Below are 19,908 nucleotides of genomic sequence, written 5' to 3' on the forward strand. Positions count from 1 at the left end.
ATGGTCTCTTTGGTACGCCCCTCCTCCATTGCCGGCCCTCTTCCTTGGTGACAGTCTTGTCAAACTGGTTGAAAACAATGAAGCCTGATGAAGCCTTCTGGATCGAAAGCAAAACGTTTCAGCACAAAAAAGAAACTGTCCAGATGACCTGACTGAAAAATGTTGGATTTTATACCTGGATTATTGAGCATGGACTTTGTTGTTTTTGGCTTGATCTGATGATTTCATCCATTCTGAATTAAAATACTGAACACTACCATTTTTAGCCACTAGAGGGCCCTTGACTAATATGGCAAGCCAAGTGTCTCATTAATAGGTAAAAGTGGCTATTAATGAGACACTTGGCTTGCCATACCAAGTCACCTTCGTCTCGCTATGGAACTCTTTGAGCAAACATCAAATCAGCTGCATTTCAGCTGGAAATGCAGCTGATTTCACCGTCAAAGTGCATTTATTAAGCAAAAGTTAGAATGAGACACACCTTTACTATAATATCAAGTAAACAAATAATTGTTTTTAAGTGTTAATCTTGTTAAATTCTTGTTAAAGTCCTCCCGTGCACATTCCCGTGGCCGCCATTTGGCAGCCAATCGATTTTTGGCACAACACCGGCCCACATTTCTGGGTTGTCAGCGGTGACGCATAATAGATGCGACGTATACGGCAAAGCAACATATTTGGGTTTTTTTTTCCACTTTATTAGACATATTTGGACTGATGCGACTTATAAGGCAGTGCGACATGTACGGCAGCAAGTACGGTCTTTCCTTTTTGATAACTCCTATAGTTAGGGATGGCTTGGGTTTCCTGAGCTATCCCTTAGTTATGCTGCTACAGGCTTAGACTGCTGGAGGACAAACTGACCACATTTCTTCACTCTGTTACTATCTTTATGTGCTCTATTGTTCATGCTAGTATTTGCAATAGTTTTTTATCATTAATGTGTGTTTATCTTTGTCTTCTTCACCATAGGTAGTACATCTGAACCAGCATGTGTTTGTCTGGATTGGTTTCTTGTCCTCCCTTTTCCAGCCAGTCGATGCAGATGGCAGCCTCTCCTGGGCCTGTTTTTGCTTGGGGGCTTCTTCCTATTTAAAATGATTTTTTCCTCTCCACTGTCACTTTTGTGCTTGCTCAGGATGGAAGGTTCCAACGAAGTGGAGATTTGATGTAATCTCCTGGCTTCCCAAGATAACTTACTAATTTTATAATGTATGTCTATATTTTCAGAATCAGAATCAGAATAAGCTTTATTATCATTGCACCGAGATACAACGAGAACATGCACATGCAGTCATCCGGAAGATGGACGGAGTGCACGAAGCTGCTGCTGCCTTTCTTATCCTTGTCAGATAATAATCTTAGATAGGAAAAGCGGGAGAAACATGAGGGTAGAGAGTGGTATTACAACAAAAGATCTTTCACATCTTGTCTATCAGGACACGAGTTGAGACATCAAAAAAACTCTACCAGCAAGCACAATTAAAATATGATTACATATGCATTTGATGCCGAGGTGTTGAGATTAGTCTATGAGCGCTTTTCGGATCAGCCACAGTTTCTGAGGATGTTGTTTCAGCCGACAGTTCTGATAAGCTTGCACAGAAAGTTCTCGGGGAGGGGGGGGGGGGGGGTAATAGAAGAAGCTTTCTTCCTTGGTTACCCATGACCCAGGAGAAATTTAATAGTCGGCCCGTCTCCGAGGCCATCGGGGAGTCAGATTCAGATAAGCTTGATTGTTGTTTTTCTTCAGGCAGACAGATTACTTTTTTCCAGCCTTGAGTCCATCTGGACGTTCTGGTTCCAAAAAGGCCTAATTGTAGGAATCCATTCCACTGATCCATGCTATGAGTCTCCCTCAAGGTCGATCCCACCACGCTGACGAGCCCCAGAAGCCGCAGGTGGCCTGCGATTCTCATAAATCGCCTCCACCTTATGGTTTAGCTCGTAAACCAGTTGATTTAGAGTTCTTATAGCACGGACCAAACCTTCACACTGACTCGGAAGCTTTTCCATGGACGAAACAGCTGCCGATGTCTTTTTCAAAAGTCGATAAAACAGAGCCCCGCCGATGCCAAAAAGCAGAGTCCCTGCTATCATAATTCCAAATATGTAAACATCTTCAATTCAATTCAATTCAGTTTATTTATATAGTGCCAAATCACAACAAAGTTGTCTCAGGGCACTTTACAGAAACATTCACATACATAAAAGCCAATTAGTAAAGTTCTCTATCTAAGGAATCCAGCAGACAAGTTGAATCTTGGCTTTGTTGCAGTCTCCCATCCTGAGCAAGCACAGTGGCAACAGTGGAAAGGAAAAACTCCTTTTTAAAAGGACGAAACCTCCAGCAGAACCAGGCTCAGGACAAGCGGCCATCTGCTTTGACCGGCTGGTTGAGAGGACAGGAAGGAGAGACAGATGAACATAGAATAGTAGGTCCAGGTATAGGTCCTTCAACATCCTCCTGAGGCAGGACTGAGAGGCACATCAGCTGCTACACTCCCCACGGATCCATGACGTACCCCACAGCATGCGTCTCAGCTGGACACGTAGGTTCTCCAGGACCTTGTCGCATATTTTTTTACAGAGCCTTGAGACTACATTTGCTGTAAATTGACGACAAATAAACTGAATAGAAATTTCAAATTTACTAATTTTCGTACAATAAATGGTCAATGGACTGTACTTATAAAGCGCTCTACTATCTTATCAAGATACTCAAAATGCTTTACAACATAATCTGTGCCTCATTCATACAGCACTCTGCTAGATCTCTACAAAGAATAATCAGAGCTTTATCACATTCATACACTGATAGGACACACATAGGAAGCAATGAGGGGTTCAATGTCTTACCCAGGGACACTTCGGCATGTGACTGCTGGTGGAATCTAACCCCCAACTCTTGCATTGGAGGACGACTGCTCTAACCACTCAGCCACAGCCGCCCCATGATAATAGTCAGAACTGATATCTAACACATATCCTGAGCAATAAAAGATGGTGTGAGGTCTATGTTTAAAATGTTGCCATTGCAGTCAACTCTGTTAGCAAAATATATCATGAATCATAGGATGGAGTGGCAAACTGTTTTCAAGACGAACACCATTTGTTTTAACCAACATAAAAACAGCAATTACCGGTATTCAGTCACTTTTAGAGATTTTGTGCTAAAATTTGTTGTGTTAGTAGCAGTTAGTCATTCACAACTAATACTATGAATGTGACATTAAATGAGATCACACAAATTTTAAACATTTGATTAAAAATGTCTACAATTTTATTTCTCAACATAAGATAATCCTCATCTAGATATTAGACAAAAAAGGTGATGGGCGATATGCATTCCTTCCAGGAATGCTGACCTTTTAATTCTGACCAATTATTACGTATTCAATTGACATTTTTCCACCCTGATTAGTACTTCATTATTTATTCACTCTGATTGTTACTGTGTGTTCAAGTCATAGTTGAATTGGGGGTTTCCTCACCGAGTCAATGAGTGTGTACGGGGAGTGTACATTACTGAGGGCCGAGTACAGCGGCAAACTGAGACGGATGGTGTAGTTCAAACCAGATTCGAAACAAACTGGCCTTGGAAGAACCACATACCTGTAGACACAAAGTTAGCATCCTCTATTAGTTCATTGCTGAAATACTGAAACATGTCAGATTAAAACATGAATTACTTCTTCATGACTTAACATAGTAAGTTTCTTTAAGCTGCTCCCTTCTTCAGGGGTCACCACAGAGAGCAACCTCACATGAAAGATTTGGCAGTTGTTATATGCCAGATGCCCTTCCTGATGCAGCCTGAGCTCAAACCCCATTGGTGTCAGAAGTATTTGTAATGTGTGGGGGACACACTGGTGTGTGTGTGTGGGGGGGGGGGTCCTCCTCCAGAAAATTTTGAATAACGTAGATGCCTTATCCTGCATTCTGGTGTATTTTAATTAGTTATTAATCGTCTACGTTTACCTAAATAAGTAAACACTTGATTCAATAACTATGTTAAGTAGCACAGTACAAGACGTAGTCTGATCAACAGTTCTCCTTGTGTGAAGGAGCACGCTCCGCTTCTCTCAAGCATCCTAGTATGCGCCCCCCCCAGCACTAAGCTGGTGGGGGCACAATACAGGCATGTTAACTAATATGCTACAGACATAGTGCTCTGCTTCTCTCACACATATTCACACTTCCATCCTAACCCCCGTCAACAACTGCCAGAACTAACATGGCGCTAAGCTTGCATGCAAAACAGAGGTGTCTCCCCCTCCACCCCCCTGTGAGCGGATTCAAGGCAGATGACTGAGGAGAAACTCTGCATGTGGTGTGGGTTTGTTGTAGGTAACAAGGAAAACCCAGAGTGGATTTTTCATGGTTTGAGTATTCTCCATAGAGCTGTCATTTCTAACCCAAACCCGGAGCTCGGTGTCAGACTTTTGATTGCGTCAGAGGATGTGCGCGGCTGACGATCCAATTATGGCAACATGGCGTGCCATACAATCACTAAACGGTCAGCATGTGGCCATTTGACCACGTGCAGACCAGCCTTGAAAGAGGTTTTAAAAAATCATTTAAGCTTCAGATGGGACTATACTGCCAAGCAGCTATCCATCAAAACCCAAATGGACGTTCAGCCACTGCACTCAGTGGACGCACACGGCCGATGACCCAAACAGGTGAGATCCCAAAATATCCGACATGTCAGAGCAGGGTCCGTGTCTGAATAATGCAGAATGCAGCAGAAGCAGGGATTTAAAGCGCTTTGACGGCCATGAAAGGACAAACGCCCCCTCAGCTCCGATCTTCTGCCCCTTTTACTCTGCCACGTGTGTCTGCCAACCATTAATAACTATATAAGCAGTCAAAGCTTAATTAAAAATGTCAGGTTTTTTTTTCGGGTTCAGACCTGTAATTACTGTTAATTCGTCAGGTCGGGTTTGGGTTCAGAAATGATGGTTACGGGCTGGGGCCCGGTCGGGTCGGATTTTTTGGGCCCGAATGCAACTCACCTTCTTCATCAAGTGGAATGAATTTGTTCACGTAGCAATAGAAACAGTGCTGGGTGAACTAATATTTCATGGCATATGTGTGTGTGTGTGTGTGTGTGTGTGTGTGTGTGGGGGGGGGGGGGGGGTGTTCCGAATGAATATTTTTTAAATGTGGGAGGACACGTCCTCTTCACATATAATTATTGTGAAGCTTATGTCAAATCCACAACCTCAGTATTACAAGACAACAGCACTGACCACTAAGCTGCCGCAGCCCCTGCACATTTTAACTCTTGCAGAGTTGCTTCCTTAACTAAAACTGCAACATCTACCTCATGTTTCAATAACTTTTATTTGGGATCTTTTCTGTTGTGAGGCCAAACAATGTTACACAATTCCTTAAATCATGTTTCTAAGACTGATTGGAATGCATTTCTCTCAAACTTGCAGTTAACCTGAAACATTCAGCAGAATCTACAAACCCTATAATGTGAATGAAATGGGATGGATTGTTGATCCAGCACCAGTCATTCTGACTTAAGCTAAATTTTTTTAGATTAATGATGCTGTCTGCTGACCGTGAGCTTGGGTGGAGTGAGATCATTTGGTTGTCCTCGTCAGGTACAGTGTTGACACAGCGGCTGTCAGCTTTGATTGGTCCAGGTCTCAACACTGTCATCAGAACCTCCTCCCATTGGTCCGGAAGCTACAAATCCAAACCATTAAAGTGACATAAAAAAATTAAAAAGTGACAACAAAGTGGTGCATAAAATACTTTTATGAAGGAGGTTAAGGAGCATTAAGTGTAGAACCACTAGACTGAGGAACAGCTTCTACCCTGAGGCTGTTAGACTCATGAATATCTAACTAGAATAATCACTGTGAAAAATCATATCATGTTGCTGCTGATCTGTTTCATGTTGCTGCTGATCTGTTTCAATGTTGATGTGTTCATGCGTGCACATCTGCTCACAGACTCATGTTCATGTTTGTGCTGATGTTCAATGTTTTATGTTATGAGTGCTTAGTGTATATTTAGTTGATGTTTTTCTTAGTTCATATCTTAGATGTTATTACTGTTTTTCTTAGACATTTTATTGTTGGATGTAACTGGGACCCCGTGTACATAATTTCGCTCCACCACATGTACCACATGAGGTGTGAATGACAATAAAGAAACTCTGACTCTGACTCTGACTCTGACTTTAGCCTCATTAAAGGATATAGCAAATGGCACAACACGCAGAGAGCGTGTATTTAGAGACAGAGAGGATTTTCTGGCCCACGATGACGATGGGCTCATCAGCCGTTTCAGGATTCTAAGGTCCTATTGGAGCTGTGCTTGGAGCTGCAGCTGGTCTTGAAGCGCGACACAATGAGGAGCCATTTGCTGCTACATCCAGCTGCTGACCACACTGGGGTTCCTATAGCAACAGGAGTTGCTATAGGAGCTGGCAGACTGATCAGGACTGTGCCAGTGGATCCTGAGCTGGGCCATGCCAACTGTGTGGGATGTAATTATCTGTAGGTAGATCAAGTTCACTGCTGTACAGTTGAACAGACCAACATTAAAGTGACAGTAACAGCCGGTTTTCTTAATGTAACCAGAGCTATAGACTGCACACACATTTCTATAAAAGCACCATCACAGGATGAATGTGTTTATGTTAACAGGAAATATTTTCAATCAATCAATGTGAAAATTATATGTGATGCTCAGAAGAAACTAACCAAGATGTTGACGAGGTGGCCTCAACACACCATCCATTCATTCTAATGAACAGCATGGTTGGAACAGACTACAAGCTGGCACGGTGCAGGATAGGTGGCTTCTTGGGGAGTAAATTTATTTAATCGTCCTTAGATTAATCCCCCTGATGTGCATGGACCCTGTTCGCCCCCACATATCATCCTGTCTTCACCGTATCATTAGTGAATCTCTAGTCAGTGGTTCAAGTGAGTGACTTCCTGTTTTTTGTTGATTAAACTACAGTTTCAAAGCGTTCTACCAAGCCCCTGGTTGTCTCTGTAAGTGAATGCAGCAGTGTGTCAGAGAAAGGCTGAGGCGTTTACTGACATAACTACTAAACACACAGTGTTGTCCATGTAAGAAGCAATGGGCAGTTGTCCTCCGCTTCACATCCACCTTTATGTCTGACCATTTTTTCTAAATTTCTGCAGGTGCACACTGCTCTGACCCCACAGCATTTACAGCTTCTGCCCCACTCACTCCTGTTGCCCTTGGTACTAATGCCAGAGGACAGTGTGCCAAACAGAATGTTTTACGTGTTTCTACCTCATTTAGAAGCGTCTCCAACTCACATTCAATGAAGTTCATTTTTTACCGTGTGTAGACATGCTATAAGATAGCATAGAGAGGGGATTCCTCAGGTGCAGATCAGTTTGAAATCTATCTGCATATTTAAATATAGGCTTGTCAAGGGAGGAGTCAGGTATTCCCTCATGTGCACTCAATTCCACGTTGATTGGGATGTACAAAAGAAGTGTGTCTGGATTCATGTGTATGCACGGTTTCATACATCTGGATTAATTTGTGTGTAAGCTGTTTTCTCGATTTAAGCGTACGCCATGTTTCAGTAGGAACTGCACACAAGTTTTTGTACATGAGGCCTCAGGATTGGGGAGAACTGAACATATACCACCAAAACCTGTTTCCTCAATCTTAAAGCAGGACTGATTACAGTACTCCTTCCCCCAATTGTCTTGATAAAACACAGTGGTGCTGAAAAACCAGATAGGAGCTGCTGATTGACTTAGATTTAATGAGGTCAACATGTCTTTTTGGTGAAACTACAGTCTGAAATTAATTAGGGAACACTTTGTTTATTTGAGCCACTTATCATTTAACTATTTTCTAAATGCAATGTCAGTAAGTCTGAAGTTTGAGAATTTTATATAATCACAAATTTATGATAGATTCTTTATTTTTCAGGGGTGTTGAGCTAAAAGCTTAAAAGTTGGTGGGAAGAGCCCATTTTACCTGAGGCTCGTAGCGGATGACGATGTCATACTCCATGGAATGGGGAATATTGTCTACAGAGAACTCCAGGTAGGCCCCCTCTGGAACGTTGACCAGACCAGTACCTGTCCAGGTGGGACTGTGATCATACGGGTGTGGCCTCGGGACCACCATCACTCCCTACAGAGACACAAGGATAAAACCCAATGAGACCTTGACCAAAAACTATTTTAGCTAGGAAGAAATCAAAGAACAACTGTTAGGTTTCTGAGATGCTAAAATCTAGAAAAAATATTTCAAATTTTAAAACAAATATAATGATATTCTTTGTGAAATTAAAGGTAATGGTACGCATAGAAATGTAAAAAAAAAAAATACACAGAAACAACAGAAAAAAATCTTCATTTTTGTTTTAAACTCAATAGAGGCACAGTCGTCTATCGCTACTTTGCGGTTCATTTATCGCGGATTCGCTCTATTGTGGTCTTTCAAAATAAGTTTGGACTTGACACACAATTGACTGACTGATGGGATGAGCTGCACGATCAGCATTAAATTTTTACTTAAAATAAATTATTTTAAATTATTTAGCACCTGCTGCACATTTGTGCAGCCCAGAACTGCAGGATAAACTTCCTGCTGCAGCTGATCAGTTGTTCACCATGCAGAGTGGAAAAGTGGGCGTGGCCAAGAACGCTTGTAGGTCGCAAAGAGCAGAGGAGACAGGGAGCTGAAATCATGACATTCTGTGCTCTTTTAGAGCGTTTAGGGTTTAGAAACATTGTTTAGAATACTGCAATAGTGTGGGAAGGGTTTAAAACACCATATATATATATATATAATAAAATAAACTACTACTTACTACTTTGCAGTTTTTCACTTATCTTGTCTTCATGGTATGGATCCCCCACGATAAATGAGGGACTACTGTATCAAAAAATTATGCAGCTTAAATAAAATTACTGAGACATTTGTCTTACTGATGCCAAACTTCCTCTGTGATGTTTACATGAGGTTGGGCCAAATTTTAAATCAATACGTTGTTTCTCGAGTTTGTCAAAAGTCGCTTGTTACGTCATAGTTAAAATGATATAAAACAGACATGAGTATCCAAAGAGGCTTTGCAATATTCACCTACAATAAAACCTTGTTAGACTTTTATCAGCCATCTGAACACTTTATTTCAAAACATTTGTACATGTCTGAACTTTGTCAGAAAGACCATGGTAGTACTCAAATGAATCAACAGGGATTTATTGTAGAGAAGCTAATAAGAGTCATTTGCTGACTTTTGTTTTTTGGGGTACACGTCTGACAAAATTCTCAGTTCAGGTCAACAGGATCTGGACATTGTTGAGATGTCTCTTCAATGTCCTGTAATTGACAGGGACAACTCCAGTAGAGCAGCGGAGCCGCATGGCGGTCCCTGGTTTTTTAAATGGGGACCAGAGAATGCGTTTCAACACTCAATGGATCACACTTCTCGGCCTCCTTTGGAAAGTTTACTGTACGGTGTTTAGAGAGAGGCTTCAGCTGATTATCAAACCTCAGATTCAGGAGAATGGTAAATGGTAAATGGACTGTACTTATATAGCACCTTTCTATCTTATTTCAAGATACTCAAAGCTCTTTACAACAATCTGTGTCCTCATTTAGCCCTTCATACAGCACTCTACTAGATCTCTACAAAGCTAATTGAACAAATCATTCTAATGAGACTAATCAGTGCTTTTAGATCACGTTCATACACTGATGGGACACACATCAGAGGCTATGAGGGGTTCAGTGTCTTGCCCAGGGACACTTCGGCATGTGACTGCTGGTGGGTTCGAACCTCCAACTCTCGCATTGGAGGACAACTGCTCTAACCACTCAGCCACAGCCGCCCCGAAGAAGCAGTGTGGCTTTCACCCTGGTCAGGAAAAAGTGGACTAGATCTCACTCTTGTCTAGTTGCTACGGGGGTCATGATAATTTATGTTTTGCGGATTTGGAGAAGACTTGCAACTGTGTTCCTAGAGGCATTTTGTGGGATGTGCTGTTAGTGTATGAGATATCGTGGTCACTATTGAGGACTATTTGGTTCCTACATGATTAAAGCCAACACTGTGTCCACATTCTTGGCACAAAGTCGAGCTCAATTTTGGTGCAGGTTGGACTTCATCAGGGCTGTCCCTCGTCTACGATTCTGTTTGTGGTGTTCACCGACAGGATCTCAAGGCACAGTCATGGAGAGGAGGGTGTCTGGTTTGGGAACCTCAGGATCTCTTCTCTGGTTTTTACAGATTATGTGGTTCTGTTGGTGTGTTTGGTATGACCAAGATTTGTGTACGTCCTTCAACATTTGCAACCAGCTTCAACACATTTGCATGTGTTAGAAGCCAGTTTCTGGGAATTCACGAGGAGGTTGGCTTGAAACACATCAAGGAGGTGCTATTTATATGGTCCAGATCTGGTTGGCAGGCTGCAGACTGATGAAGTCTTTCAGATGAAAGGTGAAATGTTTCTCCCTTAAAGAAACTTGTCCAGATGTCACAATTTAACCTTTTTTGTAATAAAATAGTTCCATACCGAGTTTTTAAAAAAAGATTTGATCTTCTGAAAATTAGTTTTTATCTATATCTTAATAAATTAATTTTGTAAATGCCCCAGTTATACTAAAAGTTTCGACTGTTTTGGTGTCTATTTAATTGATTTTTGTCTTTTTGTGGTAATCTTTTTAACTTCTTTTCATGTGGGAGAGGACCTTCAAAATAAAACAAAGTTCAAACAGCTTCTAGTTCATGAAAGGTCAAAGGTTCGAGTCTTAACAGTTACTCACAGGTCCAAACTTGGCATTTTCAGCTTCATAGGTGTAGTGATCCAGAGCAATAAAGTAGAACCCAGACTCAACCTGGTCGCAGCGACGACCAAACATGTGATCTTTGCAGACGCACTGACCATTTACCTGATCACACCTGCAGACAAACAGGATAGGAAAGGAGTTATCATTGAAACACAGCTGTAAAAATGTTTTCTGACAACATGCTGGACGCCACCGAGGGCTCATATTACATTAAGAATATTAGCATTTCTTGTCACGTTTTTTGCCCTTGTATTCCACAGTCTAGTTTAGTTTTCATCTTTTCAGTCCAGTAATACCTATCGCCCTTCCTCATCTCCTATTTCCCTGCACCACACCTCCTCTGCTCAGTCCCTCATCAGCACTCATTAGTTCCACCTGCTCTGCTCCTTTTTTTAAGCTCAGCTCTTTCTCTCACCCAGTGCCAGATTATCGAAAACCCTCAAGCCAGTAGATGCCCAGGGTTACTACCGCAGTCTTGTTTCCTTGCCTTGTTTTGACCCTCTGCCTGTACCACAAACTCCTCGCCTTGCCTGCCCCTTTCTGGATCTGGATTCTGCTTTCTGACCACAGTACCGACTAACTTCAACTAACTTCTCCATCTTAACAGACCGGCCCTCCCCTTGGACCCGGACCTCCACCAGCAGCTATTCTCTAATAAACTGTTTAAATCGTTCCTGGTGTTGTGTACTGATCCAAAACTCAGGTCTTGTAAATTTCTATACTCTTCCCTCACTCCTAGAATCGGCTCCCAACCAGATGACAGGAAACAGTTTGGTGCACAAGAAACTAAACTACTTACCTTGTGTGCACAGCGAACATTACTTGTGCACACCAGAAAAGCATTGCTATGAACCAGAGAATCTCCTGTGAAATTCAATGTCTTTGTTTTCAGCATGGAAAAGGAAACTAAGCATTTTGACCTATATTACATTTGGACTGGAGACCTGTCTAGTGTGTCCTAGGGCTGGGTACCTTTCTAAAAAAATTGGTACCGGTGTCGGTACTTTCACTTCAGTATCGGTTCCTGGACGGTTCTTTTTTCGGTAACAATTTTGTAATTAATATTAATTCTAACAAGAATAAAATTATGTGACACATTACAGTACAAATTGTGAGTTTTATTTTTTAACAACACTCACAGGCTGACTTTAATGCTGAGCGAGGAGGAGGGGAGGCTGCTGTCCTTCTCTCTCCTTGCAGAAAAACACGGAGCAACTTTCTTCTCGTAAGCATAAAGTTGCATGCGTTGTCGAAGTCGTTCGACAACACACGCGCTGCACACGTGAACCCTGTCTGCGGGCGTCACCAGCACCATAGACATACAGCTATACGACAGCTCTATACAGCTTTGGGTGTAAACATGTAGTCTGTTTGTCATATGTCTGTGTTTTACCTGCCGGCGTGCTGAAACCACGTGACACTTTACAGCCTATACCGAAACTTGACACGAAAAAAGAGTGACAATTCAATACGTATACTGACCGGTGCAGTTCAGACGGTGCTATAAAAGAACCTCGGTTCGGTACTCAGCCCTAGTGTGTCCCCCGCCTCTCGCACAGTGACAGCTGGATATGTGCGCCAGTGACCACCGTGACCCGAAAAGGAAGAAGCAGGAAAAGATAATGGATGGATGGATGATTTTAAGAAGATGAATACAGTATTCCCTCATTTATCGCTGGGGATCTGTACCCTTAAGACCCGTGATAAGTGAAAAGCCGCGACGTAGAAATAGTAGTACAAGTAGTAAGTAGTAGTTTATTTTAGTGTGTGTGTATATATATGTATATATATGAGCATGTTAAATCCTTCCCACATTCTTGCAATGTTTTAAACAATGTTTCTAAACTCTAAAAGACACAGAATGTCATGATTTCAGCTCCCTGCCTCCTCTGCTCTTTGCCACCTGCAAGCGCTCTTGGCCACGTCCACTTATCCCCTCTGCACCGAGAACAGCTGATCAGCTGTATCAGGATAGTTTATCCTTTTTTTTTTTTCCCTTGTCCTGTCCGGCATTGTGGACAGGACAAGGGACTGGGCTGCACACAGGTATTGCAGGTGCTAAATAATTTTAAATTTATTTCAAATGAAAATTCCATGCTGATCATGCAGCTCATCCATCCATCAGCCTATTGTGTGTCATGTCCACTCTTACTTTGAAAAACCGCAATAGAGCAAGTTTGCGATAAACAAACCGCGAAATAGTGAGGGACTAATGTATATATATATTTCTGAAGCCATTCTCTATAGAAGTCTGAGCTTAAAGACATTTGACTTGTTGGCTACCAAGAGCCAAACAAGTCACCAAATGGATTCTTGTGCACTAGAGATGGAATATATGGTTCTTTTATATGGAACACCAACATGCTCAAAATTAAATAAATAAATAAAACATTAAGAAATAAGAAAAATGTTAATTTTTATTGTTTTATTTCATAATTGTGTTTTTCATGATAGCTTATGTATTTCATAATGACTCTTTTCAGCTGAATTTTCAGAATTACTTCAGCTGTCAATCAACGTCAGTGGGTTGGACCTGCACGCCCACTGGCTGATCATTAGTTTTCCTGAATACCTGCTCACTGATAGCTAGCATAGCAGCTAGCAGCTACTTGCTAGGTCAACAGTCATGATGAATGGCAGAGTTTCATGAACTTCGTTCAGCTCAGGTAACTTTAGCAGATCAAACTGAGAGGATTACATTCTCAGAAGATACAGATGTCGTGACAAAAAGTGGTGGGCTGCCAAAAATCAATTGGTGTCACAAGAGCGCGCATGGGAGGACTTGCTAGCTGCTATGATAGCTGTATCAGTGAGCAGGGGACGTGCTGGTCCAACCCACTTACCTTGATTGACAGCTGAAGTCATTCTCCTGAAGAGTCATTATGAAATAAATAAGCTATCATGAAAAACACAATTATGAAATAAAAGAATAAAAATGAACATTTTTCATAATAATGTGCTTAGATATGTATTTCATAATGCTTTATTTCTTTAATTTTGAGCATTTTTGTGTTCCATTAGGGGCTGAACGACTACATATTTTTTAAAGTCGACATTAACATGATAATAGTTAGTGTCGACTAGTTGATGACGTCATAGGAACTCAAGACACTAAAAAAAGTAATTTATTATTTACCAAAAAAGAACAACAAAACATTGGGAGCGTATATTTATGCTCCCACCATTTATCATACTGCAAATAAGTAACAGGAAAACCAAAACTATTAAGCTGCAAAAGTTAAGTTTTATTTTATTTAATCCACCAAATAAAATAAACCACCGTGGCAGTTGTGGATTCTCTACCGGTGGTGGTGCGAGGTGTACACTGCACGTGATGCATGGTGGATTCTCCGGTGGTGGACACCCGTTTTTATTTTATTTAGTGGATTAAATAAAATAAAAATAAAAACTATCCGCCGGTGGTGTGTACAGCAACTAATACACACATGGTGGGGTGAGCGGTGGTGAATTCGCTGGTGGAGCGCATGCCTGTTTTTATTTTATTTAGTGAATTAAATAAAAAGAAACTAAAAACAACATAATCTTTAGTGAAATACTTCCACACTGTTGATGAATTTCTACCTGTTTGGGAAGACTTGGCCTGCTTCTCTCCTTCCATCTGCTTGGAAGAATCAGTTTTGTAGCCAGCGGCCGAGCCAATCACGTGACACACCCACTGACTGCGACTAGTTAATGTGAAATTAAAACATTTCACGAGATGCCCTGAAGTCGTCTAGTCAACTAGTCGATTCAGCCCCTATGTTTCATACTTTTAGGTCCAGTTTATACAATGCGCTTTTTGAGTGAAACCGCAGCTTTCTGCTGAAATTCGGCCATTCACAACAGCAGCCCCCGGTCTCTCAGACACTGAAGGTTCCTGATGTTCAGAGGATCCCTCTGTGGAGGTGTGAAATACTTCAGGTGTAAAATTGCACGTGCGCACTACAGGTGGCTGCAGTCAAAAGTTTTATTGGACTAACAACAAATACAATAAATGACAGAGAGAAGTGTTTTTGTGCTACTCATCCTTTTTCAATCTCTGTTGTTTAAGTCCTTTACACCTGTTTTTATTAACTGTTATATACAAACCTATTTGTAAATTGGTTTTATTTTTATTATTGGAACGAAGAGGATGCACAAACTATTAGTGCTCAGAGTGTGTGTTGGGGATAAGTCTCAGATACTACCAGGTTTACTACAAAGGGTACACAGTTGTAGATGTGCATTTGGTGTTACTTTCTGAAAGTTTAGTTAAAATTTGTTAAGTGGTTCATGAAATATTTCAAAAACGATAGACACACAGATACAAAAATATTTTCCTTCACAGCCAAAAAGTGAAAGATGGACGATGACAAAAGGGCTCTTTTAGAAAACTCCTCAAGACAGGGTTAGACTTCTTCAGGATCACCTCGTATTATCCGAGTGGACCGAGGAGGTGAGAAGTCAACCCACCCCTGACCCACTCCCACTCACCGGTTGTCGATGGCTCCTCCTAGATCACAGTCACACGGTCTGCAGCCATCCATGTCGTTACTGAGACCCCAGTGTTCAGACTGTAGACACACACACACACACACACACACACACACACACACACAATGAACTGAAGTTTGGAGGCGTGTTAATAGTTTTCAGACCTCCCAGCTTGTTTCCATCTGTAAACAGATTTCCAGCTGTGAGGAAATCATACAGACTATTGTTTATCACATGCACACACAATAAACACCCCCCATGTACTTTCAAATATTTAAAAAAAAGTTAACTGAAAATGTATCACTTTGGCAACATAAATCACAGTTTATGATGGAGTGTTTGGGTTAAATGTAAAAGGAAGGACTGGGATGTGATTTCTTACCACACACTGGTCACAGTTATGTCCTGTCACCAGACGTTTACAGAAACAGCTTCCTGTTTCGCTCTCACAGGGGTTTCCTCCAGGACTTGTCCCCAGAGTGCTGCAGGTACAAGCTGCAAAGAAAAAAACTGTAATTAGAAAAGTCCGAAAGAAGTTCTGGTGGTACCTGCCATCATGGCGGTGGGCTATAAAAAGAGTGTGTGAGTTACAACTTGTTCCAGTTTGCTTCTTATGCTAATGTAGGGGAACACCACCTCAAAAACAGTTCACCACATCAGAAAAGAACACCTCATCTCAGAAAACAGTTCATCTCAGCTTAAACAGAAAAAAAGGGTTCACCTCATCTAAAACAAACATCATTCACGTGTTTTGTGTTTAAACTGTTTAAAATAAGATGCATCTATTCCCTTGGGAACAAACAGACTTTGCTTTACAGGTGTCCAGCTCAGCACTAACTTCTTAGTTGACACTAATGAAAGTGTAATACAAAAACTGTCACTGTGTTAACTTCACTGCCAATATGAACTCATTTCCCATGAAACGGACAGATCGTTTAATGAGTTTTGGTTCAACTGACCTCGAAGTTTGAAACATCTGCTGAGACCTTACCTTTATCAAAAAGGAGTATTACTCCCAGGATGGGTTCCCATGCAGATAACACCATGAGAACCCCTTTGTTTAATGACATTTTCTTTTCAGGAGATGAACAGCGACACCTTTTGATGAACATTGCATGTAATTTCAAAATATGTCATACCTGAATGTTTATTCATGAAAATGTGTGTTTTAAGTAATCTCTCTTTAAGATAATCATTTGTCTTATTTTTCTCTTTTAAAAGAAGAGTGACTTTTTAAAGGCAGACAAAGAAAATGGACTTTAGATTTCATAAAACATGACCAAGAGTTAGGACCATCCCTCTTCCGAGAGGTGGACCAAAGTCAATCTGTAACACACAGACAGTTAAGTTAAGTTGCGCTTCAACTACTTCAACTTCAATCACTTCTACTTCAAGCACTTCTACTTCTCAACTTCTGCTACACACTTCTGGAGCTCAGAACTGAATAAAACACAGGTTTGCATGGAAGAGAAGCATCCTTTCTGCACAGAGACGGGACAAAAGAAACAGAAGAAACCCTGCAGAACCAGAAGCAGAACCTGCAGAGTGGTAAATCCCAGCTGACTTAAGAGCCAGTGGCCGGACCTTCGTCCCTCCAATCGATGATAAGTGACTTTTGAGGAAAAATCAGCCTTTCAGTCACCGGAGCACCTCAGCTTGCTGGTATCATTTTAAGCAGCTATGGAACATTCTGACACCTCGTTCTGGTGAGAGAGAGACTCTTCAATGCACTTTCTGGTGATCATGCATCAGAATAATCTCATCAGACAAACTACAGCTCACTTCAGACACATTTGTAACTACTCCACAAAAAGAACCAGTCCAAAAATCTGCCTTTTTAGTTTCACTGATTTGAATAATCAAGTAGACCTTTGATACAAAGCTATTTGTTATTCATTTGTTTGTTATGCATAATCTTCATCAAATATATCATAGATTATTATTTTTGTAATAAAATACATAAAATCAACTAAATTTGTGATTATTTTGGCACATCTGTGTGTATTAACTGATTTGATGCCCTTTAAACACGACAAAAGAATTCACGTTTCAGTTTACATTTAATTTGGGGTTAGAGACTGATTTTTCCTCTGAAAAGAGGTGGTGCCCACACAGCGAGGTTATTTGCATAATAAATGCATATCTTATGAGCTTAACTCATAACTGATAATTTACAATATATATACAGCCCCATTATCCCTCTACACTAATATGCCTTTATTAATGTAGAATTACAGTCAGAACTTTCCATCTGTTCATCGTGAGAAAGAATGTTCATTCATTCAACCTTTATTTAGACAGGTTAATCCCACTGAGCCTCAAGGACTCATTTACAAGAGAGACCTGATTTCAACAAAGAATGATGACAACAATGGACAACAGCGACAACGAGAACTTCAGGTCTTTTTGTAAGTTATTCCAGGAAACGAGCGGAGTAGGAGAAGGCCCTTTTGCCAAGTTCAGTGCTCACTGAGGGAACACTGCAGGTAATAATGTCCTGAGAGTGCACGCTGTAGCTGCACTCATGCAGAAACATGTAGGAGGAGATGTATGAAGGCAGCAGACCAAGAAGTGATTTAAAGATGAAAATGTACCAGTAAGAGAGTCTGCGTGAAGTCAATGATGTCCAGTTAACCAGTGAATACAGGGTGCAGTGGTGGGTACGATAATCACAGCCAGTTATGAATCTTAGTGCACCATGATAGACAGCATCCAACATCTGCAGGGTTCTTGTAGGAACGTTCATGTAAATAATGTCACCGTAATCAGTGGAGGGAAGAAAGTCACAGATGCAAGGCGTTTCCTAGCACTCAGAGTTAGACAGGATCTGTTTCTGAAAAAGAAACCCAGTTTAACTTTCAGTTTCTTTACTAGGTTTTCCACGTGAAGCTTTAAAGAGAGACCAAGATACCCAAACATTTATAGGAATCAACAAACTCAATGGGGACATGAGTTGAGGATAAAATCAGAGGAAGAAATTCTGGGACTGACTTCCTGTTTGAAAAAAGCATCCCTTTGGTTTTACCGGCATTTAGGACAAGTTTGAGGCGGAACAAATCAGTCTGGATGATGTTAAATGCAGATTTCAAAAGCTGGAAAGCCTTATCAACTGTTTTAGCTCAACAATAAACAACTGTGTCATCAGCATAGAAATGTATGGATGCGTCAAGGATGCTCTGACCTACATTACCTATGTAGATTGTAAAGAGGGTGGGTCCTATGACTGAGCCTTGTGGTACACATTGTTGAATGAGAAATAACTGGAGGAAGTACCATTATGTTGAACACATTGCCTCCGATCTGAGAGATAGTTAGTGAACCAACCAATGGTGTGATCTGAGAAACCTATTTCTGAGAGCTTATGACATAAGATGTTATGATCCACATTGTCAAATGTTTTAGACAGGTCTAAGAAAAATGCTGCATAATAATCCTTAACATCCAGTGCTTCAATAACATCATTAAGAACCTTCAGTGAAGCAGTCGTTGTGCTGTGTTGTTTCCTGAAACCAGACTGAAGGCGAGGTAAGACGTTAAACGAGTCCAGGTAATATTTGATTTGAGAGTTTATCAGTTTTTCTAGAACCTTGGCTAAAATGCAGAGTTTAGAGATTGGCCGATAGTTGTTCAGTGAGGTGGGGTCACCTCCCTTCAGCAAAGGAAGAACAAAGGCTGTTTTCCAAGTGTCTGGGATGGAGTTTTGACTTATGGAGAGACTGAAGATGTGAGTCACAGGGACTGTGATGATATGAATGGCCAGCCTTAAGAAATAAGGTGGAAGTTCATCTGGACCTGCAGATTTTTTAGGATCAAGATCTTTTAACAGTTTATTAACCTCACTGACTGAGAATGGAGAAAAAGAGAAGGTGTGATTAAATGTGGATTGAATTTTAGGAGGGATTATACATACATACATACACATACACACACACACACACACACACACACACATATATATATTCTCAAAAAATTAGCATATTGTGATAAAGGTTATTATTTTCCATATTGTAATGATAAAAATGAAACTTTCATATATTTCAGATTCATTGCACACCAACTGAAATATTTCAGGTCTTTAATTGTTTTAATACTGATGTTTATGGCATACAGCTCATGAAAACCCAAAATGCCTGTCCCAAAAAATTAGCATATTTCATCCCACCAATGAAAGACAAGTGTTTTTAATACAAAAAACGCCAACCTTCAAATAATCATGTTCAGTTATGCACTCAATACTTGGTCAGGAATCCTTTTGCATGAATGACTGCTTCAATGCGGCGTGGCATGGAGGCAATCAGCCTGTGGCACTGCTGAGGTGTTATGGAGGCCCAGGATGCTTCGATAGCGGCCTTAAGCTCATCCAGAGTGTTGGGTCTTGCGTCTCTCAACTTTCTCTTCACAATATCCCACAGGTTCTCTATGGGGTTCAGGTCAGGAGAGTTGGCAGGCCAATTGAGCACAGTAATACTATGGTCAGTAAACCATTTACCAGTGGTTTTGGCACTGTGAGCAGGTGTCAGGTTGCGCTGAAAAATGAAATCTTCATCTCCATAAAGCTTTTCAGCAGATGGAAGCATGAAGTGCTCCAAAATCTCCTGATAGCTAGCTGCATTG

The 19,908-nt window shown here is 41.0% G+C and overlaps 1 protein-coding gene across 1 annotated transcript in view; it reads right to left on the reverse strand.

The window, feature by feature from the left end:
* The window catches only part of LOC119428567 (laminin subunit beta-1), a 200,423-nt gene that overhangs the window by 116,084 nt on the left and 64,431 nt on the right, over positions 1-19,908 (reverse strand). Inside the window, exons 8-14 of the mRNA XM_037696250.1 lie at positions 15,843-15,861; positions 15,677-15,789; positions 15,295-15,374; positions 10,798-10,933; positions 7,999-8,157; positions 5,576-5,703; positions 3,495-3,615 (exon numbers count right to left, since the gene is read on the reverse strand). Coding sequence (XP_037552178.1) covers positions 3,495-3,615; positions 5,576-5,703; positions 7,999-8,157; positions 10,798-10,933; positions 15,295-15,374; positions 15,677-15,789; positions 15,843-15,861 — 756 coding nt within the window. The remainder of the gene's footprint in view (positions 1-3,494; positions 3,616-5,575; positions 5,704-7,998; positions 8,158-10,797; positions 10,934-15,294; positions 15,375-15,676; positions 15,790-15,842; positions 15,862-19,908) is intronic.

The sequence above is a fragment of the Nematolebias whitei genome, chromosome 22, assembly GCF_014905685.2.
Source record: "Nematolebias whitei isolate Nwh7 chromosome 22, NemWhi1, whole genome shotgun sequence".
NCBI classification, from domain to species: Eukaryota; Metazoa; Chordata; class Actinopteri; order Cyprinodontiformes; family Rivulidae; genus Nematolebias; species Nematolebias whitei.